Source organism: Erinaceus europaeus, chromosome 14 (genome assembly GCF_950295315.1).
Source record: "Erinaceus europaeus chromosome 14, mEriEur2.1, whole genome shotgun sequence".
NCBI classification, from domain to species: Eukaryota; Metazoa; Chordata; class Mammalia; order Eulipotyphla; family Erinaceidae; genus Erinaceus; species Erinaceus europaeus.
The window spans coordinates 27457653-27473594 of NC_080175.1; the positions used below are offsets into that span (position 1 = coordinate 27457653).

The window sequence follows — 15942 nt, forward strand, 5'->3', positions numbered from 1 at the left end:
TTCTAGGCCTCTCAGCCCTTATCTGCAAGGACGCCTCCAAATGGCGGGCAGAAACTTACCATTTCTTCTCCTTCCTACCTCAAGCTTGACTCCGATGATGAAACCAGCGATGGGGACAACACCAAGGTTAGCGCAGCTGATCTGGAAGCCCTGATCAGTGGCCACTACCCCACAACCGCTGAGGGAAAGGGTGAGCCTAGTCCAGCCCCTGAAGGCCTGGCCAAATGGGTCTGTGCACAGCCCTCCAGCCAGAAGGCTACCAACCACAACCCCCACATCACAGAGAAGCTGGAAGTGCTGGCCAAAGCCTACAGTGTTCAGGGAGATAAGTGGAGGGCACTGGGCTATGCCAAGGCCATCAATGCTCTCAAGAGCTTCCACAAGCCTGTTACCTCCTACCAGGTATGGGGCCTGAGGCAGGGGTGGGAGGGGGCAGGGCATCTACTCTTTCCTGGGCAGAGGATGGTGCCAATGATGGGACTTAGATGTGGTGCCTTAAGTCTATGACTTTGTGATTTACACCAAAATAAAGGAAAAAGATGAATAAAAGCAGACTGGCAAAAATCTTGATAATTATTGAAGCTGGGTATTGGGAAGGGCCCTTGGGAGTCCATTGTACTATTCTTTCCACTTCTGAATTTTTCCCTACAATCAAAAGTTTATACTCTGGCGTTCAACAGACCAGAGTTTAGATTCTGGTTCCTATAATCCACTACCTGTGTAGCTTTAGATAAGTTACTTAACGCTTTTTGAACCTCAGTTTTCTGATCAGCAAAAAGGGACCAAGAGAAATAGCAAAGTCCCACTACTCGTGTGAGGACCAAATGAGATGATCCTTGTGGTGCAAGGCCTGGTCCACAGGAAGGCTGCAGTAAATGTGAGCTCTGGCTTTTGCTGTGATGACAGTGACTGGTACAATCATTGTTCTTTCTTTTTTCCTTTTTAATTATCTTTATTTATTGGATAGAGACTACCAGAAATTAAGAGGAAGAGGGAGACAGAGAGACACCTGCAGCCCTGCTTTACCACGTTTGAAGCTCTCCCCCTGCAGGTGGGGACTGGGGGCTCAAATCTGGGTCCTTGCATACTGTAACATGTGTGCTCAGCCAGGTGCGCCACCACCCTTGTTTTGTTTTGTTCTTACTTCCTGTACTGACTTCCATCTCACTGTGAACCAAAAGATAAGTGTTCCATCCTCCAGTGGGATTGAGGCTTCCTCTTCTAAAATGCCCCAAATGTGGGAGTCGGGCGGTAGTGCAGCAGATTAAGCGCACGTGGCACAAAGCGCAAGGAATGGCATAAGGATACTGGTTTGAGCCCCCGGCTCCCTACCTGCAGGGGAGTCACTTCACAGTAGATGAAGCAGGTCTGCAAGTGTCTGTCTTTCTCTCCCCCTCTCTGTCTTCCCATCCTCTCTCCATTTCTCTCTGTCCTATCCAACAATGACGACATCAATTAACAACAACAATAGTAACTACAACAACAATAAAAAGAAGGGCAACAAAAGGGAAAATAAATATTAAAAAAAAAATGCCCCAATTTTGGGGGCCAGGATAGTTCACCTGGTAGAACATATGCCATTCTGTGTATGTAAAGCCCTGGGTTTGGGTCCTGGAGCCACATGAGAGTATCATGCATGGCATGAGGGCGACCTCCAAGAGTGGTGGAGCAGAGCTGTAGTATAAAGTTATCCAGCCCAGTCTGTGCATATTTCTCACCCTCAGCTGTACCCAAGCTTAATGCAGCCAGGCTGGCTTTTCCCCCAGACTCCGCTAAAGACAGGAGTTTCCCCACTGCCGACTCTCTTCTGCCTCCCTGCTTTACCTTTCTTCCCTGCCTTTTCTTCTTTCTCTAGGAGGCCTATGGTATCCCTGGGATTGGGAAGCGGATGGCTGAGAAGATTGTGGAGATCCTGGAGAGTGGGCATCTGCGGAAGCTAGACTATATCAGTGAGAGTGTGCCAGTCTTAGAGCTCTTCTCCAACATCTGGGGAGCTGGAACCAAGACTGCCCAGATGTGGTATCATCAGGTCATACCCTGCTCCAGCCTCATTTGGTTGTGTCTCCGAACTTCTTTTTTTTTTTTTTTTTCTTTTCCTCCTCCAGGGTTATTGCTGGGCTCGGTGCCTGCACCATGAATCCACTGCTCCTGGAGGCCATTTTTCCCCCCTTTTGTTGCCCTTGTTGTAGCTTCGTTGTGGTTATTATTATTATTGCCCTTGTTGACATAATTCGTTGTTGGATAGGACAGAGAGAAATGGAGAGAGGAGGGGAAGACAGAGAAGGGGAGAGAAAGATAGACACCTGCAGACCTGCTTCACCGCCTGTGAAGCGACTCCCCTGCAGGTGGGGAGCCGGGGGCTCGAACCGGGATCCTTACGCCGGTCCCTGTGCTTTGCGCCACATGCGATTAACCCACTGCGCCACCGCCCGACCCCCTGAACTTCTGTTGCAGTTCTCTTACTCAGTGCTCCAGTGGGAATGAACCCAGATTATAGAGAGCCCACTTTTCATTTTATTTACTTATTTATTCCCTTTTGTTGCCCTTTTTTTTTTATTGTTGCAGTTATTGTTGTTGTTATTGATATCGTTGTCGTTGGATAGGACAGAGAGAAATGGAGGGGGGGAAGGAAAGATAGACACCTGCAGACCTGCTTCACCACTTGTAAAGCAACTCCCCTGCAGGTAGGGGAGCTGGGGCCTCAAACCAGGTTCCTTACGCTAGTCCTTGCGCTTTGCAGCACTTGCACTTAACCCACTGTGCTACTTACTGCCTGACTCCCGAGAGCCCACTTTTCAAGGGGACCAGGACTCATAGGCCCCAGAACTGTCCTGTGTTTGGTAGTGCTCAGGCATTCATCTGGGGTGCAGGAAGAGATAAGGATAATGCTTCTCTGTGCCCCAGACTAGCCAGGACCCTCCTAAGGAGACCAGGCATCAGAGCTGAGTGTGTAGAGCAGTGGTTCCCAAACATGGCTGTGCCAGGAATAGCATGCCTCCACCCCCAACTGGTGGACTCATAAGCCAGTGCTCTTTTTGTGTTAGACTGGGTGAGGTCTAATGCTCCCTGCTTTCCTTGTTCATTGAATACACTCTGCCACTCCAGGATTTGGCTCTGCCTCAGACCTTCCCAGTAGTCGAGGTGATAGAAGTTTGGTGTGTGTGCTCATTCACTGTCTCACCACTGGTCCTGAGTCCTTATAGCCTTCTTGTCTGGCTTCTTTCCCCCAGGGCTTCCGAAGCTTAGAAGACCTCCACAACCAGGCCTCCCTGACGACCCAACAGGCTATCGGCCTGAAGCATTATGCTGACTTCCTGGAACGCATGCCGAGGGAAGAGGCCTCAGAGATTGAGCAGACAGTAAGCAGGTGTCCCGACACTGAGGAAAGCCAGGCCCTGCAAGAAGATCAGGACTTGGCTTGATGCCAAGGACTTCTGATCCCTAAGCTGAGGAACCTGGCAGGCAGAGGAAGCTGGGTCACAGGGCTAAGACCAGTGGGGAAAGAGCAAATTGAAACTGAAGCTGTGGCCCCAGAGGAGGGCTGGCTTTTGCAGGCAGGGGCTACAGCAGCAGCTGTCTGGTGAGAGCTCTTAACAAGCAGAGCTGGGACTGGCACAGATGCTAAGATGTTGTTAAAACTGGGTTAGTATTGGGCCTAGGAGACGTACGGGTTATGGTCTGGACTACTTGAGAACGTTGGATTTTGAACTGAGATAAGTTAAGATGGGACAGGGTAGAAGTTCAACATTTTTTTCTGGTTCAGAAACTATTTTGACGTCCTAATCAAAACTCTGGAGTCTTTCTCTCCACAATTGGCACCGACCTACACAGTTTGAGTCCTTTCTGAGATGCTTGGACCTCTGATTCCCATCCAGGCTGGTGGAAGTTTTGAGTTAGGTTGTGGTTGGATTAAGACTGTGGTTAGAAGAAAGACTCAGCTTAAGGCTAGGGCTGGATTAGAAGTAGAAGCTTTTGAAAAAATTGTCATTTAATGCAAGAGACCAATGCACCACCCTGGCCAGATGCAGAGCCAGGGACTGAACCCGGGGCCTCAGGGTTGTACAGCATAATTGTTCCTGCTGAGCCACCTTCCAGACTCTTTTTTTTTTATTTTTTATGTTTATTTACTTATTCCCTTTTGTTGTCCTTGTTTTATTGTTGTAGTTATTATTGATGTCATTGTTGTTGGCTAGGACAGAGAGAAATGGAGAGAGGAGGAGAAAGGGGGAAAGAAAGACAGACACCTGCAGACCTACTTCACCGCCTGTGAAGCGACTTCCCTGCAGGTGGGGAGCCAAGAGCTCAAACCAGGATTCTTAGGCCGGTCCTTGTGCTTTGTGCCATATGAGTTTAGCCACTGCGCTACCGCCTGACTCCCTTTTTTTTTTTTTTTTTTTTTTTTTTTTTAATGTAGTGTGGGAGGAATTGAAGCCAGAGCTCATATTTGTCCTCTATAGTTGAGCCACCCACTCCACCTCAATTTTTTTTTTTTTTTTGCCTCCAGGGTTATTGCTGGGGCTCGGTGCCTGCACTACAAATCCACTGCTCCTGGAGGCTATTTTTTCTCCTTTGTTGCCCTAGTTTATCGTTGTTGTTATTATTATTATTGTTGTTGGATAGGACAGAGAGAAATCGAGAGAGTAGGGGAAGAGAGATGGGGAAACATGGACACCTGCAGACCTACTTCACCGCTTGTGAAGCAACCCCCTGCAGGTGGGAGGCTGGGGGCTGGAACTGGGATCCCTGTGAAGCGACCCCCTGCAGGTGGGAGGCTGGGGGCTGGAACTGGGATCCCTGAGCTGGTCCTTGTGCTTTGTGCGATGTGCGCTTAACCCGCTGCTCTACTGTCCAACCCCCCCACCTCAATTTCTCTCCTTCTCTCTCTCTCTGTGTATATATATACATATATATATATATATACACATATGTATATATATATACACACACATATATATTTATAGTTTTTATACTTTTTTTTTTTAATGAGAGAGAAGCCAGGGGCCAGGTGGTGGCGCACATGTTACAGTGCACAAGGACCCGGGCTCAAGCCCCCAGTCCCCACCTGCAGGGGGAAAGCTTCACGAGTGGTGAGGCAGGACTGCAGGTGTCTTTCATCTCTCACTCTCTGTATCCCCTTTCTTCTCATTCCTTGCTTTCTATATCAAATAAAGATAATAAATAATTTTTTTAATTTATAAAAATAAATTAAAAGTTAATTTTAGGGGCCGGGTGGTGGTGTACCTGGTTGAGCACACACGTTATAGTGTGCAAGAACCCAGGTTTGACCCCCTGCTCCCCACCTGCAGGGGGAAATCTTTGCAAGTGGTGAAGCGGGGCTGCAGGTGTCTCTCTCTCTCTCCCTTCCTATCACCTCCCTTCCCTCTGGATTTCTGGCTGTCTCTATTGTCTCTCTCTCTCCCTTCCTATCACCTCCCTTCCCTCTGGATTTCTGGCTGTCTCTATCCAATAAATAAATAAAAAGATTAAAGAATCTTTTTAAAAAGTTAACTTTAAAAAGAGAGAAAGAGAAGCCAGAATACCACTCCAATATCTTTGAAGTCCCACTGTGAGGTCTTTGTCATTCTTTCATGTGGTTCAGGAATGGCACTCAGGGCCTCACGTGTGGAAGCATGTGCTCTACCACTGAGCTACCTCCCAGTGCTCTGAAGTAGAAATTTCTTCTGATTGGATACTTCTTTTCATCATGATTTGTTGGTGTCCTTGAAAGAAGTTTTGAATAGGACTAGCATTTATTTTATGTGAAACCTAGATTAGAGAGGAGAATACTTTTAGGGCTAGGTCTATCACTTGTTAAGATTTGGGGGGGGGGGGTTTGCTATGGGTGAGCTCTGCTCATTTTGGTCTCGGATTCTGATAGGATAGGATTCCATGGAGACCGGGCTCAGTTTAGCCGAAATCACTCTCTAGCTCTCCTGCCAGGCTACTGGTCTATGAGGTGCAGGATGGATGGACAGGTCCCTTTGTCTTCCCATCACCAGGCTGTGATACAAGAGATGACACTGTCACTCAGCCATGGTTTCCAGGCAAAGAGAATGTCCTAGCCAGCCTCCTCCCACCCCGATCCATTGGGACAGAAGTGGCTTCCCACCTGGCCTGCTTCCCCCATTTGAGGGCCTGAGGCATTTTTGATGGGATTACTCATCTAAGGGCTCCTCCCAGCCTCTTGGGAGGCTCCTGAAGGGAGAGTTAGGATATTAGAGCCTGCCTGTTAGGAGAATTGAGGTGTCCTGGCTACTGGTATCCAGGGCCCCAGAAATACCAGCATCCTGGGGTGTAGGCAGGAGGCCATCTGCATGTGAAAGGTCTCCTTGTCTCTGGGGAGGAGGCTAATGGGTTTATCCCCTCAGTGAGGGGTGATCCTTCAGTTGACAGAGACTTCTGTCCCAGCTTCCTCTCAGCAAACCCACTCCTCAGGATTTTCTCCCTCTTTGCTCTTTTTTTTTTTTAAAGATTTTTAAAATATTTTATTTATTTATTTATTTTCCTTTTGTTGCCCTTGTTTTATTGTTGTTGTTACTGATGTCATCATTGTTGAATAGGACAGAGAGAAATGGAGAGAGGAAGGGAAAACAGAGGGGGAGAGAAAGATAGACACCTGCAGACCTGCTTCACTGCCTTTGAAAGGACGCCCCTGCAGGTGGGAAGCCAGGGGGCTTGAACCAGTATCCTTATGCCGGTCCTTGCGCTTTGCGCCATGTGCACTTAACCCGCTGCGCTACCACCCAGCCCCCCCTCTTTGCTCTTTTCCCTTTCCTACAGATGCAGCTGTATTCCTTTGCCCAACCCCCACCCCCAGCCCCAAAGCTTGCACCAGGGACACCCTACCAGCCAGCTATCTCGGCCTCAGCTTTCTTCTTCTTCTCACACACTGCCATTAGCCCCCAGTGCATAGAGAGCTGACTGAGGGCTCCAGAGGGCTTTGTCCTGAGTGGAATTCCACAGACCTGGATTCATGGGCTGAGGCAGGGACCAAAAAAGGGATGTCTTTCTTTCTTTCTTTTTTTTTTTTTTTTTTTTAAATATTTCTATTTCTATTCTATTTATTTAGGTTATCTTCCCAAGCACAAAACAAACAAACAAAAAAAAAAACACAATCAGTTGCTTTCCTTCTTTCTCTCTTTCTTTCTCTCCTTCCTTCCTTCCTTTCTTTCCTCTTTACTAGGGGGTTAATAGATTATATATAGTGCTTGACACATGGGTACAGTCGCTCATCTCCTGTGATAGGTGTCTGCAAAACACTGACCACCAATGTAGGTCCTTTTCCAACATCATTTTTGTAATTTTTGTAAAACTTATTTTGGAAGGTGCAGGGAGATAGATAGACAGAGACATCAGTAGCACTACTCCATCACTTTTGCAGCTTCCTCCCTGCAGGTGAGGACTGGAGGCTTGACGCAGGTCCTTGAGCATGGTAACATGCATTCCACCAGGTGTGCCACCACCTAGCCCCCATCATTTTTTAAATTATTTTGTTTGCTACGAGGGTTACCACTGGGGCTCAGTCCCTGCACAACTAATCCATAGCTCCTGTCAGTCATTTATCTTTCCTTTTTTTTTTTTGTTTTCTGGAAAGGGACAGAGAGAAATTGAGAAGAAAGGGGACTAGAGAGGGAGAGAGGGAGACATCTGCAGTGCTGCTTTGCTGCTTGTGAATCTTCCCCTCTGCAGACAGAACCAGGTCACCAGGTCCTTGTGCACAGTAAGTGTACACTCCACCAGGGACATCACCTCCTGGCCCCCCTCTCTGCTCTTAAAGAACTTTGGGAGGGAAAGCAATAGCCCTTCCTTCAGAATCTGAGTACACAGCATCTTGTGACTTTTCCCAAGCTGCCTCTGCTGATGTGTGTTCTCCCCTGTCTGAGAACACAGCCACTCCTCCAGGGTTTGGCTCTGGGCACAAAGCCTGGGAGCCTGGGTTGAGAAAGGCCCCCATGCTAGCAGGGGAAGGGGTGGCTTTTGGGACTTGAGGCCCACCCTTCCCACCCTTCATGCTCTTTCCCAGGTCCGAGAGTCAGCTCAGGCCTTGAACCCTGGGCTTCTGTGTGTCACATGTGGTTCCTACCGACGGGGGAAGGCAACCTGTGGTGACGTGGACGTGCTGGTCACTCACCCAGATGGCCGGTCTCACCAGGGCATCTTCAGCCGCCTCCTTGATGGCCTTCGGCAGCGAGGTATGAGCTCCGTCTCGGGATGAGCAGGGTGGTGGTCAGCGCTGAGCGGCCTCCAGGAGGGAGACCTTCCAAGTTCTCTGTAGGCTGGAAGTAGAGCTAGATTTGTGAGAACCAACTCTCGTGGTTGGTGCATTTCAAGGATGAGAGGAAACAGCTTGCCGCACCTACACGGAGGGGCTTATGTTGCCTGCCGTTTGAGCTGTGACATTAGGGGGACACAGGAGGGTATGACACAGTGCACAGATAAGAAGCTGCTCAGAGAGGGCAGGGTCACCCAGAAAGTACATGGGTGCACTGGGAAGAGGACCTAGAGATGAGTGGGGGGACTGGGGAAGACAGGGTGGCCCTGGGTGCAGCCCCCCCTCCTAGCAGCCCTCCTATGTTGGACCAGGGTTCCTCACAGATGACTTGGTGAGCCAGGAAGAGAATGGCCAGCAGCAGAAGTACCTGGGTGTGTGCCGGCTTCCAGGGCCCGGCCAGCGGTACCGACGGCTGGACATCATCGTGGTGCCCTACAGTGAGTTTGCCTGTGCACTACTCTACTTCACTGGCTCTGCGCACTTCAACCGCTCCATGCGGGCCCTGGCCAAGACCAAGGGCATGAGTCTGTCTGAGCATGCCCTCAGCACAGCCGTGGCCCGGGATGCTCAGGGCCTCAAGGTGGGGCCTGGCAGAGTGCTGCACACCCCCACAGAGAAGGATGTCTTCCGGCTCCTGGGCCTACCCTACCGAGAGCCAGCAGAACGGGACTGGTGACCCCTGCTCCGGGGAGGAGTTGCCGGGCTGGACTGCTACTCCCATGGCCATCCAGTACTGCTCTCCAGCCCCTGCTGGCTGAACCTGCCACTAGTCATCTAGGCCTGGGCCAAAGGACCAGCTCGGCTCCCAGAGCCTGCCCAACCCTCTCCCCTTACACAGCAGCCACCATCTACCTCACCTGCCTCTGGAAGATTCGCACATAGCTCCTTGCCCCCTTTTAAACAGATGCAGGTGGCTGGTTTGAAGGCAGCTTCCTGTGCTGAAGGCTTCCCCATCCTCACCTGAGGGAGGTTTTTGCTGCTGCTGGGGGTGGGTGCGGGGCTGCTGTGGCCTGGTATTACCCCGGTCCTCTGGAGCAGGAGTCACTGGGGGGGGGGGGGGGTCCTCCCTCCACCTTCTTCCCTGTGCAACAGGAGGGGAGGCTCTGTGTGGTGGCCTTTGGAGGCCCAGAGACCCAGTAAAGTGCACTTGACATTCAGCCCGTCCAGTGTCTGTCAGCTGCTGCAGCCCTGCCTACCCTCTCCCATCCAGGGGGCCTGAGGGTGGGGGTTGAATGAGAGCCTGAAAGGTGGCTACATGCTCCCCAAACAGGCCAAGCCTGATTTAACTCCTGAGCTTGGAGGTGGAAAGGGGTGGCTGTTAAAAGGGAAAAGTCAGAGCCAGGAATTATTTGCTCCTCTGCCCACCAGCATCCCCATGGGCCCTGCCCTAGAACAGTATCTGTGGACAGGACCAAACGAACAAGATTCAACAACCAAATGGTGACCTGAGAGTTCTGGGGTAGTCAGGGAAGGCTGCCTGGAGAAGGGAGTATGGGTCAGGCTGGTGAAGAAACAGCCTGTTTGAGAGGAGTAAGCAGGTTCTTGGGATGATTAAAAAACCTGTGTCAGAGGGGATGATATGTGCCAGGGGTCAGAAGGCTGGCGAAAGAAAGGACTAGAAGTTGAACTAAGGGGGAACTTTTCTTTTTTAAAAGAATTTATTTATTGAGAGAAAGGAAGAGCCTGAGCAGCAGTCTGGCAACTGTGGTGCCAGGATCAAACTTGGGGCTTCTCACGTGCGAACCCTGCACTCTTCTGCTGAGCCGCCTCCCCACTCACACTCACGGAGCTTGGTTTGCTAGAACGAATGGAAGCAGGTCCACTGTGGGGCCGAGGTTTGCAGAGGTTGGACCTTGCAGGACAAGGGTGTGGTGGGGAGGAAGTCGGGCTCACCAAGTGTGAAGAATGTGGGCACAGAGACACAGGAGGACACCTGTAGGGGGGGCGGGGCTTTTTTTTTTAAATAAATGTATTTTTTCTTTATTGAGGGGGATTAATGGTTTAGAGTCAACAGTAAAAACAATAGTTTGTACATGTGTAACATTTCTCAGTTTTCCACACTCAGCAATTCAACCCCCCTCTAAGTCCTTTGCCATCATGTTCCGGGACCTGAACCCCCTCCCCACCCCAGAGTCTTTTACTTTGGTGCAGTACACCAAACCCAGTTCAAGTTCTGCTTTGTGTTTTCTTATTTTTCAAGTTCTTTTTATTATTTTTAAAATATTTATTTATTCCCTTTTGTTGCCCTTGTTGTTTTATTGTTGTAGTTATTATTATTGTTATTGATGTTGTCATTGTTGGATAGGACAGAGAAATGGAGACAGGAGGGGAAGACAGAGGGGGAGAAAAAGATAGACACCTGCAGACCTGCTTCACTTCTTGTGAAGCGACTCCCCTGCAGGTGGGGAGCTGGGGGCTCGAACCGGGATCCTTCCGCCGGTCCTTTCGCTTTGCGCCACCTGTGCTTAACCGCTGCTCTACCTGTTCTTTTTATTATTATTAGTGATTCAATAATGATCAACAAAACTGTGGGTTAAGAGGGGTACCATTCGTACAATTCCCACCACCAGAGTGCCTCATCCCATCAGGTTGAGGGACTCAGAGGCCGAGTGTGACTGAGCTCAGGTTGCAGGGATGGGCCTCTGGCAGCCTTGGAGTGGACCCCCCATGCTCAGAACCCTGGAGCCCGCACCGCACACCGGGGAAGGAATCGTCCTGAGTCTGGAGAGCCTGTGTCACAGCACCATGCTAACCTGGTAGCCTGACTGCCTGGGACTGAGAGCAGGTGGGGGAAGATCCCTGGGCCCCTGCTGCAGACCCTCTAGAAACGCTCTGCTGCCTCCACCCTGGACCAACCCGTGGTGCTTTCTGTCAGCCCCAGTAAGGGACAGTGTTGGCAGAAGTCCAAAGCCTGGGGAGTCTGGGTCTGAACAGGACACCGCTTCTCTCACATCACTCCTGCAGTGCCCGGCCTGCCCAGCACGTCAGAGGGGCAGCCTGGCCAGTGAAGCTGCTCCCACACAGGAGAGCAGTGCTGACTTCTGTGTAAACTGGGAGCCTGGTGCCCACTGCTGCTGCCGTGTGTGTGTGTGTGTGTGTGTGTGTGTGTGTGTGTGTGTGTGTGTGACACACACACACTCTGAAAACTACCTTTAAGCCACACAGACTTCTGGCAAGGCTGACAGAAACTGATGGGATGGAAAAGGAGACCGCTCCTGAATAAGGCCTCAGAGGTTTGGGGGCCATGAGGGGAGTGGGACTCTGAGGCAGGCAGCTTCAGGGAAGGGGGTTGTGAGAGCCTCTCCTGGCCCTTTGGTGGGTGCAGGGCTAGCCAGCCCTAAGAGAGCGGGCCTAGGACCTAACAGTGTTCCCTCAGCTAGGCTGTGTGTGTGTCTGTCAAGACCTCTGTGTGCCTGCTCCTCTGTCAAGGGTTCTGGCAGAGCCCAGGGGCTGGAGAAGAACTCCTGGAAGCCCCCAGAAGATGGTGGAGGCCCAACTGGGCTCTGGGTCTCTGTGTCCGTGGAGGCGGCCGCAGGGCGGGCCGCCTGCGTCAGCCTTGAGCGGCCATCAATAGCGCGCGGTTAATTAATTTGATGGGAACAGCAGGGACCGCCGTTTGCATTTAGTGAAGTTCCAGGAACTTCCAACCTCATCTTCATAATTGGCCTCATAAATTGTAAGAAAGAGAGAGATCAGCAAAGCGGGAGGGAGGAGGGGCCGCCCGTCCGTCCTTATTTAATTTTATTGCTGAAATTCATCTTTTTAGCCTCCTCCGGAATCGGCTCTCCCTGCCGGATTTGCCTAATCATGATAAATTAATATTCATTTCCCCGCCTCCTCCCTAGCTCCCGCTCTGGATGGAGCTGGGGAGGGTCTCTATGGCCCCCTGCCAGACCACAGTGAGGCCTGGGGTGGGGACACCCTGAAGCTTGCGTGAAAAATATCAAGTGGAGCCTAGGGGCCCAGAGGGGAGCCTGAGCAGAGGTGGCTGGTTCTGGAGTCCAGGGGAGGGAAGTAACAGGATAGGAAGCCCAGTGGATGGCGGGGCGTGGGAGAGGCTAGAAGGCCCTTTGGGGGGACTCTGAGGCCCAGGCTGGGGCAGAAAGCGTGGACTGGGGAATGGATTTCGAAGTTGAACTCTGGCAGGAAGGTGGTGTAGGTGGACATGAGGAGTTACCGCTCAATCAGACTCCAGCTGTCCTTGCCCCATTTCCCTCACTTTGGTACAGACTTGGGGGATGGGTGGTCCTGGTCTCTGGGGCCCTGAAGCCATGGGGCCCATGAACTCTACTCAACAGAAGCAGCCTCTCTGGGTCCCCCCATAGCCCAGTCCTGCCGGATGTCTCTGTTGAGCCTGCCCCAGCTTTCAGACGTCTGCAAGGGAGAATGCAGTCCTGCTCTTCCCTGGACAGTAGCCCCAAATCCAAAGGAAGAAAAATCCTGTCTTCTTACATCACAAGTGAGGCCTGAAAGGGACTTTAGATTTCATCCCACTGTCCCTCTCCACCCCCTGCGCTCACCCATTTTACAGTTGAGAAAACTGAGGACCAGAAATGGGAAGTGACTAGCCCAAGGTATTAAGAAGTCCAAGGTTGCTTCCAGCTTACCTCTGATCCTGGGTGTGTGTGTGGAGGGAAGGATTCTAGGAAAGACCCCCAGTGACCTCTGCCTGTGCACAGCAAACCTGTAGTTGCTGGAGCCTTCAGCTAGGAAGCCATGTTACTCCTGCAGTTGAGTTACCTCACAAGGCAGAAGGGAGATTCCCTGGGCGGGTCTGACCTAATCACAGGAGCCCTTCAAATTTTTTTCTGTGGTAGGCAGCAGAAGGGGGCATCAGAGTTTCAAAGCCAGAGCAGTCAATACTCTTTCACTGTCTTTGAAACAGGAGGCGGGTGGCAAAATAGAGCACAGACCAAGTTCAAGCTTGCCCCACCACAGTGAATTGGAAGCTTCAGTGCTTCCTTTCTCTTTCTCTTTCACTCTCTTTATTTGTGTCTCTGCTTACTTTGTCTCTTATCTATAAAAAGAGAAGGAGAGAAAGAAAGGAAATGGAAAGGATCCTGTGCAAGGATTAGACAGAATGCTCAAAGAGTTGAAAGCAGCAGGACACAGAGACCCAAGTCCTGGAACTACAGGACCTGAACTCCCTACCAGGAGAGCAGGTGTGGAGGTTGGTTCTTCTCCAGACCCACATGCAGATGGCTTGATTTCAGCCTCAGGGCTCCTTAAACAGAGAATTTGGCTGAACCCGCCTGGACTTCTGGTTACAGAATTATGGGGGCAATAAATGGGCATTAGGTGGGGAGATAGCATTGTGGCTCTACAGAAGACTCATGCCTGAGGCTCAGACATCCTAGGTTCAATCCCTAGCACCACCATAAAGAGAGCTGAGCAGTGCTCTGGTTAAGAATAAACAAACAAATGGATCTTTATTTTAAGGGGAAGAGCTTGTGATGTGAACCAGCAGAAAACTGATGCAGAGGACTTAAGAGGCGTGTGAGGAGGCATCTATGATAGTGGAAGGGAGATGAAATGGGTGGTCTGGCCCTCCACCTATATTCCCACATGGAAACAAGTGAGCGATGTTGTTCTCATTTTTTGCCAAAGCCCTCAGCCACTCCCTATTGTTTTACCTAAACCCAAACCCTTGTAAACATTCAGTGTGTGACTCTCACGAGGTAGAGTCCAGATTTCTGGGGTACAAAGATTAAGTGATCAAAGAGTACAACTCTCACAGCCATGGGGTAGGAGGAGCTCTCTTAGAGAGGGGGAAGTTTTGTAGAATTTTAGCCCAGGTAGAACCTTCTAGAATGTGTGTACTATAGGTCAGCTGATAATTTAGTGTTCTCTCCCCTTTCACTCTTTTTAAAAAAATCTTTTTTATTTATTTGTTGCCTAGAAACAGTCAGAAATTGAGAGGGAAGGGGGTGATAGAGAGGGAGAGAGACAGACACCTGCAACACTGCTTCACCACTTGTGAAGCTTTCTCCTTGCAGGTGGGGACTGGGGGCTCAAACCTGGGTCCTTGCGCACTGTAACGTGTGCTTAACCAGGTGCGCCACCACCTGCCCCCCCCCTTCACTCTTAAATCAGAGTTTTCACAAATATTTCTTCTTGGTGTGTGTTCAAAGACTGCTTTTGACTACCACTGGAAGATTCCTTCAGAGGCTAGGGAAGACCAACTGGGACTCTAAGTTCTGAGTGTCCACAGTCATCAAGGGCTTGAGGGGCCAGGCCTGGCTAGAAACATCCCCTCCTAGCACCTTCAGGCTTCGCCTCAGAAATCCCGGGCTCAGTGCTATATGAGAATACCTTCATCTTTTCACCTTGTGTGTGTTTGACAAGGGCCTTGGCCCGGACACTCTACACACCCGTCAGCAGACACTCACTAGAAAGGAATAGCCCCCTCCAGGGCTCTGCCTAAAGGAGAAAGAGTGCCCAGATGACGGAAGTCCCTCCCTGTCACACACAAACATAGCTTCTGAGAACCACAGCTCCTCCATGTTGAAGGCCCCTTTGAACCTCTCCTCCCCACCCAGGAAGCTCAGAACCAAAGATGGGGAGGGGGTGGTAGATTCTCTGGAGATGCCTGGAGGAACCCCACCTGCCTGTGAAGTATAGACTCATCCTGCAGGAGCTCCAGAGAAGACAAGAGGAATTGTCTCTCCACCCTCCTTTAAGCTCTGGCCTTTCTCACTTCCTTCCCTCTACCCTGCATGAACAAATGGGCCTCTCTCTGGGACCTGGACCGAGGAGCAGCGGCTCCCAAGCAAGGGGATAATAGAACAGGGGCGTGCCCTACGGGATGTTCTGGGGCTTGGGGTCCACCGCATGGTTGTCACGAAGTGTGCTGGGCTTGGGGGTGGGGCGGGTACTGTGACTGATGGGCGCGCTTCCTGAGAGGCGCCAGCAGAGGGCGCGCGAGGACCGGCGAAGAGACCCTGCAGAGTGGAGGGCCAGGGAGGGAAAGGGGGAGAGGACTGCGGAGGAGGGACAGCCCAGGGGCTTCTCTAAGAGCCTTGGGGCTGGGGGCGGGGTAGGTTGCAATTCATAACTTGGCCCCTTGTATTACGAGGCCGACTGGATGTTGGCCCGGCACCTCCCCCACCGTATGGGTGGGCCCTCTGGGGGGGGTGTGGTCAGGGTTGCAGGTGCAGAGCCTTGGCCTTGGTGCTGAATCGGGTGGGGCCGGGTCTCCAGACTCACCTCTGGTCTGGGTTCAGCTCAGTGCCTTATTTTTCCCTGGGGAGCTGAGTTCTTATCTAATCCGGGGGGCCCAGCGAGAGGTAGCAAGCACCTCCTTCCTCAGTCGTCCCCTGCCCCCCTTTCTTCGCCAGCCCTGCACACAGAACTCGGGGAAAGAGGAGAGGATGCATGGAGGCAGAACTGGCTCTGGGGAAGCAAATGGAAACTAGAGGAGGTGAAAGGGGAGGCCTTCTGGGGGAAGCTATGCCCGGCCTGGGGCCACTGGCGTCTCCTCCAGCGGTGCTGGGGGCCCAGTGCCATCTGGGTGCTGCTCCACCACGCGGCCCCACCCCCCTCCAGAAGCCATGATTTATGGCCTGGCTGGCCGGCGACCTTGGACGGGTAACTAATGACGGGTCAATAGCGCTATCTAGCAAGTCCGCTGGGGGCGGGGGTGAGGTAGGAGGGACTGTCAGCCCTTCCTT

The 15942-nt window shown here is 51.4% G+C and overlaps 1 protein-coding gene across 4 annotated transcripts in view; it reads left to right on the top strand.

Moving 5' to 3' along the window:
- The window catches only part of POLL (DNA polymerase lambda), a 12791-nt gene extending 3362 nt beyond the window's left edge, over positions 1 to 9429 (top strand). For 3 of the 4 annotated variants that reach the window (XM_016192847.2, XM_007533856.3, XM_060171447.1), the window contains 5 exons: positions 85 to 402; positions 1856 to 2029; positions 3231 to 3359; positions 8024 to 8192; positions 8584 to 9429. In XM_016192847.2, coding sequence (XP_016048333.1) covers positions 85 to 402; positions 1856 to 2029; positions 3231 to 3359; positions 8024 to 8192; positions 8584 to 8948 — 1155 coding nt within the window. In that variant the 3' untranslated portion in view covers positions 8949 to 9429. The remainder of the gene's footprint in view (positions 1 to 84; positions 403 to 1855; positions 2030 to 3230; positions 3360 to 8023; positions 8193 to 8583) is intronic. The other variant, XM_060171446.1, reaches the window with a different exon arrangement.
- The last annotated feature ends 6513 nt before the right edge of the window (positions 9430 to 15942 follow it).